Below are 19943 nucleotides of genomic sequence, written 5' to 3'. Positions count from 1 at the left end.
TTGACACACAAAAAGGACTTAACGAGAGCTTCAGCAGATACAGTCATCTGTGCTCAGGAGACCAAGAGCTCTTTACTCTCAGGACTGAAGAGATCTGGTAGTACGCCAGAGTTGCCAACTATAAGCATCTTGCCCTCCATCTGTTTGTAGGAAGGCAGCTGAGCTTTTAGGATGCCATGGGTCTCACTAATCACCTCTCTCAGGAAATTGATCAAAACACGTTCTAGCATAGATTAAAACTGGGAGAGAGCTTGTGGATTTATCACCTTCCTTGTGGCTTCAACATAGGCACATTTGAGTAAACAGGTAAAGGATTTACACATTTAATCCTCAACACTTTATACAAGTGTTACATTCATCGCAGTTTGCAGCTGATCCCTGCTTAGGATAAAAGACAAGAAAGGCTTGGGATTTCAGTAGGGAACTTTGCGCCAAACATTGAAGAGGAAATCTAAAGACTTTGCAGATGAGGTCCTACTTTTGCCAGCCTCTGTTCCCCGATAGGAGGATGCCCAAGAGGATTCCAAACTGGACTGAATCCTCTGCTGAGACAAGTCTGAGTTATGGGCCATATGGTTAAAACACCAAAATCCCCTTGACTTGAACCACCTAAAAGCTGCTAATGGATGAGCTGACTCAGGTTGCCGCCTGCCACATAAAACTCAAGTCATAGGCCAGTCTTCTGCTACCAGAAGATCAACAAACTGAGATCAAATTCGCTCTAAGGAGGAGCCTCAGAAAAAACCAAATCTTTTCCAAACTGACTGCATTTTTTGCTTCACCCCGTTCTGCCCAGGCATGTCCATACACTCCTGCCCCAAACTAGACAACATCCCAATGTTGCCTACATCCTGGTATTACACTTACGGTTGGTCATTAAACCAGAGAGGCCTATCTACAGTGATAGATACCTCCTCAGCCTTAAGTACGCCTGCATCGGTGCTGCTGTGAGACCACACTTGAAATGGGTAAAGTCAGGCCAGAAGTGCTGACTGAAAGTTTATCTACAAATATAAGCCTTCATATTCTAGATTGAAAAATAACACCAGAAGTAGAACGTGACTAACATGTATATGATACCAATATGCTCGCACTGTCTATACGTTAACAGGAGCAAGAAAGACCTAGTGTTACAGTTACTTAATCTAAAATCTGGCTCGTGTCCTGGTAGTAATAATTTGTACCATGAAGTGACCACCAAATGCTGTCTCAGTCTCTTTGGTCAGGCTTCTGCCATAGAAAATTTAACAGCAGAAAATTGTTTTGTTGTCTATTCAGTCAACATTAAAAATTCATATCCTGTCTAGTCTGGAATAGCAACGCTGGCAATAGCTGCTCCAGAGTTTTTAGGGAAAAAGAAGTCCCACGAATGCTAGTACACGTGCAAACTGTAGTGATCCACTCTGGAAAGAAATTAGCACAGAGGCAAGAAATGAGAAGTTGAACAGAAGATAATTTAAAAAAAAAAAAAATTAAAAAAAAAATTATGACTTGCCATTTTTTCCTGTTCATTTGTCTTAACTTCAATTTAATGATTAAAAATACTCAAATAATAATACAGATGTTTTTTGTGAATGAAAAATATTCAGTACTTCCTGCTTCTCTTTCAAAAAGGACTGTATATAAAACACGTAGCAAGACCATAAGACTACAAATGTTTAAAGACTATAACAACCCCCCCCCAATTTCATAAAGGCAACCTACCAAATGAAGAAAAAAAGGGCATAAAACCTATTAAAAAGGTGTAAATACCTTCACAAGTAAATTTGAGTAATATTATATCAGTATTACATACCCTAAATGCCTTTCTCTCACCCCAATTTATTATGCAATCTGACTTAAACCAAACCAGAGCACATGCTGAGGAAAAGAACATTAAGCGCAAAGTATTCTTCTTGCAGAAAATAATATATCTTACAACAGAGACTCTGTATAAAAGAAAACAAGAAACAAACCCAGCCACAAGCACTGAAGAGCCAACAGAGGGAATATTTGCCTTTGTGCACTTATCTGGATTTGTAGATGTTTGTGAGGAGGCACATTTTCCCCCAATTTAAAATGAAATATAAGTAGCTTAAAATGAGGCTGGTGATGACAGAAGAAATCACAACAGATATTTATCTCTGTGATCAAATGGAGCAGGCAAGGGATGGAAAGAACAATCTGTACTTGTAATCCCCTTGACTAGGATCCCCTCCAGACACAGCTGGGTTGCCTTCTTATCACATAGGGGGGTTAGACTCGCTACCACAGATTCAGATTAGAAACCTCCATTCAGTCCTCTGAGACAGAACAGCATCAAAACTAGGAACTGACAGTAAGGATCCTTATTCTACCTTTAAACTGTTAACAAATGAGGGCAGTACTTACTGGGAAGAAAATGAGAGAATAACTTAAGTTTCCACAGCGAGTTAACCAACAGAAGAATTCTGTTCGTGACATGATGAAGATGCCCCAAGCTGAAAGTCACTGCGAGGTAGAGAAGCTTCTAACAGTGTTGTTATTCTATCTACCCTACACATACAAACTTTTTGAAATCAAAAGTGCCATCAATTTTTCACATTCATTTAATCATTTTCATAAGGAATAATTTATTTTAAAAAAACTAGAGAGAAATAATCAAGTAGTAGTTACCCTCATCTAGTACAAAGCACTATTTGTAGTCTTTAGTTTCTTGCAGATCAGTAGCGTGTCTGAAATGCAGGTTTATTGAATTGTTCAAGTATATCTTTGAAATGTCAAAAAGTAACTACTTATGAAGAGGCCCTAATACAATCATCTTATGTTCTCTCCAGCTAAAGTTTGCTGCCACAGTCAGGCTAATTACTTGTCAAAGCCTCTTGATCATATTAAATACAGAAAAAAAACTCACAACAAAAGACACATAAAACAAAAATTGTGAATTGGTCCTATCCAAACTGCAAGGAACAATAAATCAAAGGGATGTTTAAAAAAAAAAAATAAGAAACAAGCCACCTTTCAAAATGCAAATGGGTAGGTTCTGAGAATACATTTAATTATTCATCGTGCATACAGTTTGAAAAATGTTAATAAAAATTTAAGAGAACTGCTGCCTGACTGTTTTTAACGAGAACTGTAAACTTGCTTAGATGCAGGGGAGCACCAATTAAAGTTTGATAGATTGATCAGTCTTTTGGCACCCACTGGCTGCAGGTATTCCCTTTAGCCCCATAAAACGTTGATGTGGTTCCACTGGTTGGTAAGCTTGCAAGATCAAAGACATCACACGGGACTTAAAGGGGGTTCTGGGAGATATGCCTTGATACCGTTTCTCTCTCTCTTTTGTTTTTCAAATATCGATGACAATTTGCAGGTGCTTGATTCCATTTAGCTTTAAAATGAACTTACAGAAATGCGAAGGAAGATAGACCTATGAAAGCATGAATGAAACCATGAACGACCTAACATCTCCAAGTAGAAGCGCTCTAAGACAAGAGAGCGAAAAGGCCTACCCAAATCCCACCGACAACTACTGCTGATAAAGTAAAGCCTTTGGTCAAAACTATTAAGTCTGAAGACCATCTACACACACAGAGGCAGGTGGGTTCCAGACTCTCTTTACAGCTCTGGTAACTACTCTAAATTAAAAGGAAAATAATGAGAACTAAATCCATAACAAAACATGAATCATGAGGATATGACTTCACACAGGCACACACAAGAGTTTGTACACGGCTTGGAAAACAAAGTATACAAGTTTTTCAGGTTCGTACTCAGAAGATGACTTTCAGCTGAGTGATAAGACTCTTTTTCCAAGCTTGTTTTTTTTCTCTCCAAATGCAAGAGCTGATAGCTGCGAGCCCAGCATAAACAACTAATATCAGAAAATATAGCATATAATAGAACACCCCTTAGAAAGAGGACTGAACCAGAAGTAATCTGTGACTGGTCACTTTAGTTACATTAAGTGCAACACAACTCTTATCTCCCCTTTATACAGGCACAGGACAAAAATAATGATCTGGTCTTAAAAAAAATGTTGAAGTACTTCAGTGAGGTTCAGCACAACCTGGTCATGCAGCTGAGGGTGTGAGGTTAGCACAGGATTAGGAGCTGAGGCTGTTAAACACCTCACAAGACAGCTTTTATATAACAAGGCATGCCTTCACCACCAGGTATCAGCTTGTCTGCAACCCCAACCAGCTGTTCAAAATCTTTGTTTGGCACATGCACACGTAACCAGACCTGTCACAAGTCTCACAGATTACAAATCTCTCTCTTCACCTTGCTAGCATGAGATAGCTCTGGGACAACACAATGCAGTCATAACTCTTTTTTAGGAAGAGGAAAAAAGTAACTTAGCCCTCTTCCACAAGATCATCTCTTTCTTTCTAAATTCAACCTAAACTAAGCAGCCCAGAAACACAGTGAAAGGGCTCTTAAGCACTACCCTCATTGCCTTCTGTATTTCATATGCGTTTTGCATTTATGGGTAATGAAATGATGGGTTCTACCTGTTTTTCTGTCAAGTAATTCCAGAACTTACCACACCATTAAAAGTTCAAATGCACATATTCAAATAAGCAAAACAGCTGCAGATCAGCATTATAAAAAACAAATGGGTTTTACCTTCCTTTGTGAGGTCTTCCTCTCTCTGGCACACCTGCAGATGTCCTCCGGTTCACAGTGGAATAATCAGGATCCAGTTCATATCCTTCATCATCTACTCCAAGGCTGCGGTTATCATCTTCCAGTCCGTAGGGCTCTGGCTGGAAGCGTTCTGGCTGGGAACGGTTCAAGTCAACGTTGCTACCCACTGGCACCTGAGGCTGGGCAACAGGACCATAGTTATCCCTTCTGCTTGGCAAAGTGAAGCTACCATCATCTGGCCTGTAACTGTTTCCTGGCACGTAGGCATAGCGAGGACGGTAGTTGACACCACGAGACAAGCTGCCGTAGTTATCAGATAAATCTCCATAACCATCATGACCAATATAAGGGCGATACTGGCCTTCGTGGCTTTCAGGGTAAGAATCATTGTAGCTGTTGTAAGATCTGGTTAACGTGGATGATGCTTGTGGTGTGATGTACCGCTCTCCATTCTTCATGTACCTTCTGTCTATTGAATCTGTGTAGCTGCCCATGGGAGACGAGCCATCCATTGATGGCAGGCCATCAGGCCCAAGTGGAACCTGACGCACTGTTCTGGTGGTGACTGTTTTGACCATTTTAGTAACCTGTGAAGAAGCAGTGAATAAATATGTTAATTTTCTCCTTGCTGCTCAATGTAATGAGACATACAGGGAGCTAGAACAGTAAAATGGGGAGAAAGCGTCACAAAGCATACTACATGCCTGTTGAATGGAAGCATTGGTGTACTCATGAGTTCGCCTATTAGGTTTAGGATTTAATAGTGGGAAAATATTTCCATAGAAAGGTGAAAAGACAGGTCATAGAGCCAGAGTTAAGTGCACCCTGTAGCTCCTACTACCAAATCAAAAACACTGCAGCCATGTGACAATGCATGGAAGCAGTGCAAAGTCATTACACCAGTTCAAATTTGCCCAAAATATTTTCAGGAGGCATCTTTCCTAGAGCAAACTTTACAATGTTGAGGAGCCACAGCCTGTCCTCCCACAATTAGCATAAATACCACATCACATTCTCTAGTTTGGCAGAAATACAGTTATATGCTTCTGCCTGATCCAGATCAAGTTTGTACCACTGTGTAACTTGACGGAGCTCAAATGTGGCAGTAACATTTAGGGAACCACAATCTCAAACAGAAAAGTTTTGGGCTTCAAGCTTTTAGACAGCACAACTGCTTTCTCTTTTAAGATATACTTAACATCCGACCCTCGCCACACAAGCCCAACAGGTAGTTGTTGTCATTCTATTATTTTGGTGACTAACAAATTTGCAATAACGAACACTAGCATCACACAGCTTTTGCAACTGCAACTACCCTAAATATACTGGACTAGACAAGCTTGTTTAAAACATTAAAGAAAAATCTGTACACAAATACATCTTTATCTTTTCTTCCTATAAACCACATTTCATTTCAACACAGATAGAATTAGACTATTTCACAAAACTGACAAAAAATGGAAATGGTTAAGTGTCCAGAGGGCACTTGTGTTCAGGATTTCTCGCTAAAGGGTAAGAACAAAGATTCCTCAAGAGTTTCCAAGAACACTCTGCCTTCACGGGAGAGATCTGGTAACGTGCATAAAACAGTACTGGACAAAAGCCACTACTATTTACAAACTAGCAAAGGACTTTCTGTTTTGGTTGGTATCTGGGGTCCATCCAGTTCTGTACTGTCATCAGAGTGACCAGCAAAAGCTCTTCTGGGGAGCACACAAAGTCCAGCAGAAGCCAATCTATCCTTGGTTACCTTAACACTAATAAAGTTACTTTAACCTATAAAAAGTTACCCTAACCCTAGTAAATGCTTTCAGCCCTTTGTAAAAAAAACCCAACCAAGCGACAACACAACACACCCACAAACATGAGAGGGAGAATCAATCCACCAGAGAGTATTACACACAGGGAGAAAAACACAAACCAAAATTGTTAAGAGGTATTTTGGGTTTCTAAAGCATTACAGAGGTAAATAAGCATCAGTAAATGTCACTTTTCTTCATGTAAGCTGCAGAATGAAATGTGTAGATCAAGAGAAACAGTAACTATAACATGTATTCCTGGATTGCTCAGTGGTTCTGAAGTCCAAATAGATATTTTGACCTATAGCCTCTGATTTCAACATTTAGATTGGCACCAGATTAGCCAAGCTGCTGCTAAAACAAAATAATTAAGAGTACACCTCTTGAAGCAGCTCCAGAGATGTCCTCTAGCCAGATGTTTTCACACAGAAACCCCAAATAGAAAAAATTCACCCAAACAGCATTTCTTTTCCTAAAGACATCTGTGAGCAAATGATACTTCAGCCTAATGAAGTAATGAAATCCTGCAAGACTGAAAACAGCACAAATGGCTCTCCACCAACAGCATAATTAAACAGCATCACAATGCTGAATAAAGCATAGCCAGGTACCAACATGACCTTAGTATCTAATCTGGGCCAGAGCTGAAAGAATTCTCCTCTTTAACCCAAAAGGATTTCCTTAGCAATTAAACATCGGGAAAGATGCCAACTTCCAGGCCTCCAAATCTTCTTTTCTACCCTGTTTTTAAAGTACACATTTTAATAAGTAAAAGAAAGGAAACTAGAAGCTAAACATTTATTTCATGACATAGAATGCAACAGCAGTTTTTGCTTATTACCTGTGCACAATACTTCTACTTTCCATCAGCATGACTACTGTCATGGCATTTATAAAACTAGACAGCATTTAGAGAAGAAGAAGAGCTGGCGTAGTTTACAGTAACTCTTTGTAAAGTGGATATACACAAGGCGACACAGCTCAGTATTCTCCTACTGAAGTCTGAAACAATAGTTTTATTCAAAGAGTATATTCGTAAGTGATCCTCTAAGAGTAGAAAAAGCAACATTTCTCAGGCCTGAAATACGTGAGTTTTGCAAAGCAATGACAAAACTGGGCTCAAAGTGCTGGGCCTTTGCATTCTTCAATTTGGGAACCAGTAACGGGAATAACAGGAAGTAAGGTAGCATTTCAACAATTTGATGAATTGGAAATTGATACTTTCGCCCAGGAAGGAACAAAGAGGCAGCTTTCTAGATGCCAAGAGCAGCACTCGCATAACCTCACAAAGCCCTTTCTTTCAGAACTATTCAACGGGAGCCAGATATTTTAAATCTAACTCTGAGTTTCGCTTTTGAAGACGTATGTTGCCATGCATGCATAGTTTGTCATGTGTAATTTTTCATAAAGTTGTCAAGATCAAACAATGCAAGATACCCAATATACCACATCTGGCTGCAGCAATAGCATGAAAGAAGGAACAAGCTTTGACCTGCAGGATCCTTGGACAAAGGCTTTCCAGAGAAGGCATCGCTGCTGTACGTCTTCATCCAGCATTCCTAATGCCAGTTCTGGACTCTTGCTCATTTTTGACTATTTAATTTGTTTTGCAGAATCATTGTTATTGTCAAACAGGATGAGGTAACAACGCAGAAACGTTACAGCAAGGACAACTGTCTACCAATATTCAGTACATGCACACAAAAAAGAAAGCAGAATTTCAGAACACTTCAAAAATCAATTCCTCGACAATTTGTGACCTACCAGTTACACTTGATGAGTACCATGCTCTGGTACTCTACAGAGTATTTAGAGATATATTTTTTTAATACGACCAACACAGAATGCAGGAGATTAATTGGCTATTTTTTTCCCCAATTTGCCTTATTTTCCTGTCTTCAAGACTAGCATAGACAAGTTTTCACTGGCTGTGGCCAGTCAAAAAGACACACTTAGCATCAGCCAGCACATGTAAGAACAAGTTTACAATGTTAGCACAGCTTCACCTCTATTATTTTCTGAATGCTGCCCCTATTAACGAGTGGAAAGAATCAGGACAATCAAAACTCCCTTGTCAGACACATAAAAAGGAACATTTCACTCAAGCATTAAAGTACGCATTTCTCATAGCATAAAAGCATTCAATAATGCTAAAGGTGTTACGGTGTGGCAATCAAACCAAGGCTTTTTATGTTTTGAGAGAGGGGGAATATTTGCACTCATGCCTCATTTGTCAGGGGTAGGCATTGAGATAGAAGATTTATCATGTGATAAACAGACTTTGTTGCCTACAGGCCAATAAAGGGAAGCTTTTTGGAAGCAATTAGCCAGCACACAGAGGAAGGTCCATTTATTAGGTTTCCAAGTGAAAAAAAACCCCAACCACAACACCAACAAACCAAACATCTTTATTTCAGGAAATCCAGCTCAAGGGAATGTTTCATTTATATCTCTTAAAAGAACACAGGCAGTCTTGAGCAGCTGACAGCACAGTAATCTTCTCCCCCAGCATTTTTGTGGTTTTCTTAATACTGATGCATTAGCCAGAGAGAACGAAGCTATTCCAAATGGAAGTCCCAGCAGACTGTCCTATCTGGGACACACCTGATCCTCCAGATGCACCCAATCATGAGAAAGATTTATTAGCATGAACTCCTCACAACAGATATGCTCTAACGAAAAATTTAGGAGTAAAAGTTACTTTGAGCAAGTGTAATTTGACTTCCTCTGTTTACTTTCCATCTCTAAAGAAAACCTGTTTAAAGGGGTTTTTAGCCAAATTACAAATCAAAGGTGCTCAATTGTTTCAATGCTACAATCTCAGAGTATCAGACAAAAGCTTCAGATTACTTCCCTATAAGGAGGTTGCCTAAGTATGCCTAAAATATATTTGCAATTCTTTATTCCCTGTAAACTATATCAAGGTTTCAACCACAGTAAGAGAAGTTCCAACATACCAACTTATTCAGGCCCTCTGCAACCAAAATCCTATGAGACTGCAAGTTAGTGCTTTCATTGCTGCTTCCCCCACCCCAGAATATAAGGTTTACTGACCTTACCATTGTTCTCCCCCCCCCACATAGCAATTATTTTGTTAAATAATTCCTCTGCAGGCCCCATGATAATGTTTCACTAATTCTATTTCTGGAAATATATTTGCCAACAGAACACAAAGGAAATAATCACACATTTGAAGCATCTTCTGTATTTTTCTGTCCCTCATTGTTCTATTTGTCTTGAAGGATGGGAGAACAAACATGAAAATATCCAATAATTGGACTTACTGGATACATGTGCAGATGGTACAAGTAGATCCTTCAAAGTGCACAGTGCTCAGACACAAGAGGAGGAAAGACAATACTGAGATTTCAGTTGAAGTAGGCTATCATGGTCAAATGAAGTTATCTTAACCAGTACCTATAATTTTGCATTCCATTTTGTTACTGAGGTTGGTTTTGTTTTGCCCCCCCCCCCCCCCCCTTTTTTGATAAATTAAGTACATTATAAAAGCTGACAGGGCTAAAAATTTTGTTGAAACTATGTCATAAACCAAAAAACAGATGAGAGGGAATGCATGAGGATAAAAGCATTCTGAAAAAGCATTTCTGAGAGCTTATTTTTGAACTACGGACTGTAAAAATTAATCAGCCCAAGCAGGTTGAAGTCATTACCTTTCTATTAAATGCTGTGTAAGAACTTGCCCCATAGGTTTTCAAAACAACAGCTCAAATTTCTCCCCTTCAATTTCAAGCTTAACGTTTCACATTTTGAAAAGGCCCTCAACTATGGCTGAAATCCATTCCTGCTCTATTACCCAACTCCCTTGAATTTTCTGCAAAGTTTCGAAAAACTGCATCTTGGGGTACCTGGCACCACCGCAACCAAAGAGTTTCAGTCACAAGCACTTTCACATCACTGGTGCTCGGAAGTGGGAGCAGCAGTTAATCACTGTTGGGAAAGATCTGGCCTTGCTGAGTACTAGAAAGCACAAGGCAAATGGATGGACTACAAATTAAACAACTTTGTATACAGATTGATTTCACAGTTTGTTATCATAAAACATTATTTTCAATGAATTAAAGTGACCTAAATCTCTCCAATCTTTCAGCATTTCAAAGATAAAAGGTGCCTGAAGAAAGAAAAAAGCAAACATTAACATAAGCACACACACATCTAATTTGCTTTACTGAGTTCTCTTGAGCCACTTACAAACAGGCTCCCTTTAACACATGGCAGTGTTCTAGCCAACAGGCAAGAAGTGGTAGTCTCTCCCCTAGGTGAATTTCACTGTTCTAGCATGATAGGTATTTGGCTTCCTATAAAGTTGAAATGCAGTATTATCTGCTACGTCTTTTGTGCAATGAATGTTATGTAGGGACTTGAGTATAGCACTAAGAGAATAACAGTTTGGGGAAAATTACTCAGAGGTATCTCATTTTGAAAAGCCAGATGTTGTCTATTTAAAATATGTCAAATATTAAATTCTATTTATGCCTTCTTTCTGCATCACTGCTACAGGCATCTTCAAAGATGGGGGGAAAAGCATAGCAAAACTGTCAATGCTTCTAGATTAAGGTTGTTTACTTAATACAGTATCGAAGAGAATAACCTCTATAAATTGTGGGTTTGAAACAACAGGGGAAGGGGGAATAAAGGCACAGTGGCATACAGGAGCATTCACATTTACAGCTTTTGCTGTAATTTTCTCTGTAAGGCTCTCACAAATATAATAGTATGACCTATGAAAGCACTATGATGATACTTATTAGAAGTGATAGTAAGTTGATGCCAGTTAATTCCAGGACACTTAACTCATGCTACTAAACCCCAGTGGCAACAGTTTTCATTTTCATGTTCTCTACCAAAACAAAAAGCAAGTTGAAGACCAATGTGATTAAGAAAAATTATAAAATCTGACCTGAGATTCATATCTAAATCTATGCCATATTATCACAGCAAGGAAAAGTCAAAACAAAACCATTTCAGAGATGACAACCACCTCAGCAAAGTCACAGCACCTGTTCTGACAGAGTTAGGGCTAAGCCAACCCCATCTGTGTTTTGACATTTCAGAACCACTTTTCTCAACAAATGGATTTTTTTTGCTAATTATTTTTTTAAGAGTTGGTCTTTTTAGCTATGAAATACTAGGAAACACCTCCAGACAGTATGTAAGTTGAAGTCAATGGCATTATTTGAAACAACATAAATGCAGAGCAAGACAGCTATGCACCCTCTGCCCATTCTGGACACACTTCAGTGCCTGGAATGAACTACAGTAAGAGAAGAAAGCCTTGCTCTTTGAAATGGAACAGCAGCTCCAGGGTTGCTATTTTTTCAATTTTCTTTTCCCATATGCAGATACAATGCCTGTTTTGGAGCTGCCACTGTCCTTTTTTATGGGAAGATGGAAAAAAAGCAGGTACACCACACAGGAGAAAAATCACACCTTTTACGCTATGACAAACATGCAGCTTTATCAGTGGCATGACTATTTCAGACAAACTATTTCATTCCATGTGGTCCCGTTATCTAGGGATCATTGCACAGCCTCTCCTCTATTTTTACAGTCGTAGCTATTGTTTTATTCCCTTGCATAGCTGCACTTACAGTCTCCTAAAACTATGCACTACTATTAGTGCATATAAAAAGGTGTCCATCACCACTGTAATTTTATCACTTCCTTCCTGTAAATAGTTGTTGTCGCTGCTACTAGAACGAAAACAGTATTTCTTTCAAGTAAGTCACAAACTAAATACATTAGATTATTTGAAGAGCTAATCAAAATGTGGAGGTTTTTGTTTGTCTTTTGTTTTTAAGACCTTCCTCTCCTTCCAACAATGAGAAAATAGGCCAGTTATATTTATCTTCTAACTAATTGCAACAAATTTTAAACCAGGTAACTCAGTTTATAGTAATGTGTGCAGGCCCACTGACCTCAAGAAATCAACATTCATTTACTCCAACCCGAGGATCTGATGTCCTGAATAGATATCTTAGAGGACTGCAATTCTGGAACGCCAGTAAAAACATCGATTTATGTGGCGATCTCTGTTCAACTCCTTTTAACACAGGAAGAGTTGGAAAGTCTCTTTTTTTAATCAGTGCTGTTAAGAAGTTTTAAAAAACGGAGTCGCCCTTAATCTTTCACAAGACCAAAATCTAACAAATATTTCAGCTCAACTTCCAAGACCCAAATGACAAGGCATATTAATGTTCCAGTGGTACCAGAAAGCACGCAAGGCAGCCATGAATACACAGCACCTGCTGAACAGAAACTGCAAAATTATCTTACACAAGGGAGCAAAAAGACATCAGGAAAATTAGAACATATGCAACACCTGTAATCCAGCCGAACCTGAGGTACAGATCACTTGAGAATACACCCAGCTTTCCTCATGCATCAGGGGTAAAATTCCATTCTCAAGATTATTGCATAACTTAAATACTATGGTGTTATTTAAATAGGATGTTTCTTGTTCTAAAGGACAAATGCATAATCACATATTGTTATTACAGATCATAACTAATTTGAAGACATATTCCCAAGCACATTTTCCTCAGCTGCAAAAGTAATTTACTCCAAGCCCTACCAACTCATCTAATTCTTGTATCATTGTATGGGTTTGCAGGGCAATGCTGTGAACTGTTTCAGTAAAATAAAGTGAATCTTAGAAGAATAAACAGTCTGGGAAGGGGTTCTAGTGTTTTTGTTTGGTTAACCTGGATAATTTCTACTGTTCAGTTCGCAGCTCCATGAACAGCTGTATCAGCACAGCTGATAGGGAGCAAATTAGACATAGAGGCAATACTGAAAAAGCCCTGGACTCAGCCTTGCTGGCAAATAGAACATTCAAAATCACCGAGGATCACAATAGCATGATTGTCATCACTCATGCTACTCCCTGCTATTTTTATTTCGCGATTAGGTGGTATTTTGCCATTTTCCTCTTTGGTTATTAACCTCTCACCTTGGTTTCAGTTCTCCTTGTGGTTCCATCTTCAGAAGTGACAATAGACACATGGGAAGTGGGAGTGCCTGGATCTTCCTCCACAGTAACTGTCTCTTCCACCATTTCTTGAGGCTCTTGCATCATTGCTATTGATGTCTGGTTACTGGGGCTTTGCTCCTAAAGAAGCAGGTAGAAAAATTTAACTTTTCACTTCTACCATCATGGCATAACTATTCTATTGATTTCAGCTTTTTCAATTGAAAAACACATTTTACCCAACAACTTGCAAGTAGAGATTCAGAGAAAGAAGTATTTACTGTCTCAAAAAAGCATGCTGCAACTATGCTGGTATGACTGGGCTCAGCTCAGTAAATGGAAGTCATACGAAGCATCTATCAAGGACTTCATATTTATAGGCAACGTACTACAGACTAACAGACTACTACCTTATATTTACACCTGCTTTAAGCTTTCCCTTCAATGCCCAGCGTAGGAGAAGTGGAATTTTTGTCGGTAAAAACATTTATTCAGTTCTGCAGTGAACAGGACCATTGGCTTTCAAAGCAGTTAATCTTACATACCATTAAAAGTTTATTTCCATTTGATAAAGTATACTCAGTTGCAGACTACAGAAGGCTATAAAACGTCAAGACCTACTATTAAACTGACACCTTTCTCAAACCATCCAAAGCAATGATAATTTAAAAAATCTCTAAAAGCTAGAGATTAATAGCTGAATTATGTGAAATGCCACCCTTCTGACATCTTCCCTTCACTAAGTCCATAAGATCTAAGTGGCTATAAGCTTATTTAAAATTTGTAACAGATAGACAACATAAAAAAACACTAAACAGGAAAAAAGTAGATCAAAGGCCGGTTCTTGCAGGGCTACTGCCCAAATAGAACACTTCTGCTTCTCACCAGCACTAATGTCTGAACTTTCCTTTTTCTTACACAATTGTGTGTCTCAGCACAGAAATCAGAGAAGCTCCCCTTTGGTAGATGAATACATTTCAGAAGTTTCACAGCAAGTGACCAATAAAGAACTGGCTTACCTACTGAGAAAATAAGACTTTTCCCCAGCATTATGAATCCTCAACTACGTAAAATGAAATGACAGACTGTTCATTTCGTTATAGGCCCTGAAGGTATCGGGCTACACAGGCCTCAAAGCCAAAGCAGGGCTTCTATTTGCACATCTTGTCAAACAGGCACATAAAGAACATCCTTTATTAGGGAATATATATATACACACACCCACAAATATATACACACAGACACACTTATAAAAAATATTATTAAAAAAAAGAAAAAAAAAAAAGGAAAGGAACAACACAGAGCCCTAAATTGCAAAGTGAACACACCTCCCCTAAAGAAAACACTGTAGGCAAGTTCAGTATACCTTTTCACATCACAGGAAAACAAAGTGATTGGGATGAAGCCGTTGCCATGCAGGAGCTGAGTGTAATTACATAAAGGTTTAAACCTTCTTTGCCTGTGAGCAACTTCATCACCACGGAACTACAACATTTTATTTTGTAACATTTTAATTTAGAAAAAATTGCATTTCATCCCAAAGATGAACTTTGGATTTCCCCTTTTGCTGTACCATGTTTTGTGCAAGCCCTGAAGAACAGTATCCTTCCAAGGGACCTTATGCTGCTAAGACGGAGCAGGGTACTGAGGTCTCATTAAGCTCCACAGTGAAAAGTGTAATTTAATCCTTGCATGATCTATCATTTCCTTTGAAACACACTGAAATGCCCCTGTTCAGTTTCCTTTACTTACAGCTGTATTCTGACATTCTGGAACTTGGACTTCAGTAAGGAAGCCACTTTCATTTTCAGGTAAGCGCTAATATTAACCAAGACTATGACAATAAACCTCAGGCAATCATCTCAGTCAAAATGCAACATGGACAGCCTTCAAAGATAACACATGCTGGACCACCAGAGGTGATATAAGCAGGCACTACTTCCATTTCTATTGAAACCACAGAATAACTCAGGCTACAGGCTCAATCAATGAGACAAAGGCTTCTGAAATCCTAAAGAAAATCACTCCTTCCAGTCTGCAGTACATAATCATTATGGCCAATAACTTATACACACCAAATCCTTTATGGTAAGGTTCAGATGTCACATTGTGTCTTCTGCCCACAGCTTCAGAAGGGAAACTAGCTCCTGGGACAAATATATTAACCCCTCTGAAGATGCTATAGTCTAACTGCAGCTCCCTTTTTGCCACCCCACAGTAAAGGTTCCCTCTAAATAGAAGAATTTACACAATATTGCAATAAAGACTCAGAACTACTATTCATCTTCATGCAACCCCAGCCTTTGCAACAGCAAAGAAACCAGTTACATGTAGAGATTTTTTCCATTACACCTTGTCCCTGTAAACTTCCCCGTCATCTCCGAGGCATTGAATGCCAAAACTGCTTCAAGGTGGGACCTTCTCACTCCTCTCACACATGTATGTACATGCACACATCTCATCCATCATCCTCATTTCTAGCTGCATCTTGAAGTGACTGCATGAATTTACATCTCTCTGCTCCTCTCCAGATTCATCAGAGGCAATCTCTGCTTTGTGATAATAAACCTGAGGAGATGGAAGGTGGAAAGAAATATTTTGCCCTTTGAGCTTTTGCAGAACTTTTTCTTTAGGAAAAAAAAAAGCGTCTCCCTTTGTATTCAGACTGCCTGTGGGCAAAGGAAACCTTTAAAGCTGGGCACTTAAACATGAGCAAATTGCAAACTAGAGCATATTGACTTTAAATGAGCACTGTGCCAGTCTTTATCCTCTGGCTGCTTCCAAAATGAAGATTCAGGGAGATATGGTACAGATCTGCATGCCTACAAGAGAAAAGTATTGTTAGCAAGAGACTGTCCTAAGCATCAGAAAGAATAAAAGCTTGCAAAGTTCAAGGTAGATATCCCAACACACAGAGAACTAACCAGACTGCATCTTCTCGTGTCTTCCTACTTATTATGTGAGCTACTGAGGAAACGCAGTGAGCAAAGAGGACAGCATATGATCCAGCTTACTCCCTGAATTCGCTAAAGGAGGTGGTTCTTTGATCTCCAAACCCAGTACTTTCTCCACATTGCTAACTTGGAGGTGTCACAAGTTAACATTAATGTAGAAAAGATGCAAAGATTCTGTTATCTGTTTTTAGTTTCCATCATTAAGGATTTTAGGTCATCACAAATTGCAGAAACTGGGACACATTACCCCTTTCAATCACCTTCCTCTGTGCTCAGCTTTAAGTCAGTATTTAGGACGCTCTTTTGCTAAATACATCTCAGCATCTCAGATTCCAAACATTTGGCAGGTAAGCCTAGTTATTCAAAGTAAAACAAAAGTTGCCAGACAGAGCTGGAGCACGACACCCCTAATGAATAATTCTACCAGTAGTTCCCTGCCTGCTAGAGATAGGTAATTCCAGTTTAGTACAACACACGCTCATCCCTTTACCTTGCTGGGGCTTTCAAAGCAAAAGCAACCAGACAACTCCTCTTTTCCTACCACACTGGCCAAGACCCTGCGGTCCTTCCCCTGCTGTCAAACAAGAGGGTGTTCACCAGCAGAAGAGGGATCTGCCATGCTGCAGCAATCACTGTCATCAGCTGAGCATCTGGGAAGACCAAATCTAAAGGGAGCTTCTTTCCAGTCCTCTTCAGTGGAGACAATCAAGATCCTTGACAGTTCCCGCAGGTTGGCTCCCTTCTCCTCCAGGGACCCTCCCTTTGGCACAACAGCCAAGCTGCAGATATCGTGTCACAGGGAGCCTCAAGGGCCAGCAGCTCCCCGAGGGAGGTGGTGCTGAGGGGGATCTTTTGGACGGCCGGGCAGGGGCCTCGCTGGCTGGGGCCCACTTCCACAGCACCTGAGCGAGGCGAGCGGGGCAGACCTGAGATGGCAGCCAGGTCCAACCAAGAGGCAGTATCGCGGGGAGGAGGGAGGCTCAAGGTCAACCTGGGAAGCAAATCTGCAGGTCAGGGTTAGGATCGGGTCCAACGATAGCCAGGCAGGTCCACAGTGTCAAGGCAGGCCTGAGGTCAGGCTGGGAAGTCAGCCTGCACGTCGGGGTCTGGATCAATGGCATCCATGGCCAGGCACAGGCATGGCTGTAGCTCAGTGGGAGACCAGTACTCCTCCAGCACAGCCCAAGCATGGACTGAGGGCTCAGGGCTGAGCTTAAATAGAGCTCCCAGGTCTCTGGGCAGAAGCCCCACATGAAGCTGGTCAGGGCCACTGAGGACTGTCAGTGCCCTCAGGGCCCTGAGGGATCCCCACAGCCCCTCTGAAACGGCAGCAGGAGTTCTCTTGTAATAAACACACACATTTCAAGGTGATATCCACCCCAAAATTGCTAAGCGTTACCCATGAGGTCCCTTTCAAATAATCATCTTTGGCTCCTTCCAAGAAGATTACAAAACACCACCAAATTATGAGAACAGATTCCAATGCAGTTATTGCATATGGTGTCAGTAGACATGGCTTTTCTCCCTGCTTTTTTGAGTACCAAATGAATCCTATCCTGTTGATCTGTGCTTGCATTTCCAGCGTGCTTTAGAAAAGCCAAGCTATTTAAAAAGCAAAACAACAATCAATTTACCTCCAGCCTGTAAAAGTTAAGTGCAGATGAAATAGCTAAAGACCTTGTAAAATAAGCAAGAATCATAAAATAACAGTAATTCTTGTTTTGTTAGAAAACAGAGTGATTTACCATTTAGGGCACATATCTCCTAGGGCTTATTTTGCATTAAAATACTACAGCTTCTATAATCATCACCATTTCAATTCCTAGAGTTATATTTCCATCAAAGTAGCTATTTTATATCTTTTTTAATAAAAGAATAACCTCCCCCAGGAGGATCAGACATCCTACTTTAAGACAGTAAACAAAGTTCTTTATTCTCTGCCTATGAAACAATTTAAAACAGTCTGGAAATAATATAAAATTGCAGGAGATTATTACTTCCACTAAAACAGTCCCTCTTCAAAAACACTGAAAACACGTACATCATTCTCCCAGAGATACCCTTTGTTCAGTAGATTGCAGCACAGGCTATTCAGGCTACTGCTTACTCCAGGCTACTGTCAGATACCAAATTTGAAGGTTTCTGCAAAGCACAAAGGCTGGATTCTACACCAGTGGACATACTTGTCCTCAGTCGACCCTGGCACAGACAAAGCTCGTGTATCAACTCCTGTGAAACACATTACAAGTCTGGGCATAATTAATGGCATCGGACAACAATGCTAATTGAATTAAATGTGGATTCTCCTCCTCCTCCTCTTTGTTTAAATTACTTACTAAAGCTTCAATCTCGGCAAAGCATGAGATTATTTATAAGTGCAAAGCAGGCAAACATCGGTTTTGTCAAAGTCAAGTCTCAGGCTGACGGTCTGCCCCACTGGTCTCCTTCCAACTTAGGGCTGCACTTCCAGCTCCGTCATGTCCTCAAGCTGTTATCTGCTGAAGGCACGTGGAGGAGAAAGGAAGACAAAAAAAGGCAAGTCTGCAGGAACACACCAACTGAAAAAGTCTATCTTGAGATCTGCATCAGATTAGTATCCCAATGGGACATCAAAGAGGAAGAAAACCACCGCCGGAGTTTGTTGAACTTGGTGTATTTGTGGCAGATCTTTCTCCAGTAAAAGATCCAGCTCCCCAGCAGCTGAAGACTCTCCAATCTGATTACTATCGCATCTTCCTGCCTTGTCAGAGCCCCCTTTCTTTCACCACAGCCTGAAGACCCCTGCTGTGCTCTCTGCCCTGGATTTGTCCAGAAAGCTTTCTGTGCATCTCAGCAGCACAACAGCTGGAATCCAAGCTAACCGGCACATGCACATCCCTGAGCCTGCATCATCTGAGAGGCAGCCGTACAGTAAACTGTCCTACTCTTTTTGGATCATGCTTCAGAAACAGAGAAACAGGTAAACCCTCATGTACAGCAGAGCTTGCATACAGCATACTGCAAGGCAGGGCACCTTCTGGAAGAACATGGAGGCCCTACATTCAAGGACTGCTGCACGCCTCCAGTTCAAAAAATGCAGCAAGGTCCAAGTCTTCAGCACCAAGCACAGGTGTTCAGTCACACCTATCCAAACTCCTCACAATCAGGAGAAACACTGCTGCACAGCTGGGATCAAACAATGACACGTTCAGGCAAAATGGCTCTGGAACAATGAAAAGCACACAGACCAGCCTGTACTGAAACCTAGGCAGTATACACCGCTGGAAGGAGAGTTTGCAAGATAGACAATGATTTTAAGATGGGAATACATAAATATGTACTTTGTTGCAGATATACTGATCTCCATTTAGTAAGCCTACTTCTCTGGTTAAATGTCATGTGAAACAAAATGTGGTTTTTATATATATAAATACATATATAGATCTATACACACAATGGATTCAGCTCACTTCAATGTGAACCCAAACACATTAACCTATGACAAGTTTCAAGCTCTCTTTTGGAGCTCTCACACAAGCTCTACCCTAAGGCTGGTCAGTTCAGAACATAAGGAAAATGTTAGCCCTAAATGAAAGAAGGCTGTCCTGGCAT

General features: G+C 40.2%; 1 protein-coding gene across 11 annotated transcripts in view; it reads right to left on the bottom strand.

Annotated features, from left to right (window-relative positions):
- ARVCF (ARVCF delta catenin family member) overlaps positions 1–19943 on the bottom strand; it is a 291719-nt gene that overhangs the window by 83399 nt on the left and 188377 nt on the right. For all 11 annotated transcript variants that reach the window (XM_052796915.1, XM_052796914.1, XM_052796919.1 and 8 more), the window contains 2 exons: positions 13381–13539; positions 4591–5198 (listed from right to left, as the gene is read on the bottom strand). In XM_052796915.1, coding sequence (XP_052652875.1) covers positions 4591–5198; positions 13381–13539 — 767 coding nt within the window. The remainder of the gene's footprint in view (positions 1–4590; positions 5199–13380; positions 13540–19943) is intronic.

The sequence above is a fragment of the Harpia harpyja genome, chromosome 9 (assembly GCF_026419915.1).
Source record: "Harpia harpyja isolate bHarHar1 chromosome 9, bHarHar1 primary haplotype, whole genome shotgun sequence".
NCBI lineage: Eukaryota > Metazoa > Chordata > Aves > Accipitriformes > Accipitridae > Harpia > Harpia harpyja.
Note: the sequence above shows the minus strand (reverse complement) of the source record. Positions and strands in the feature narration are given on the sequence as shown.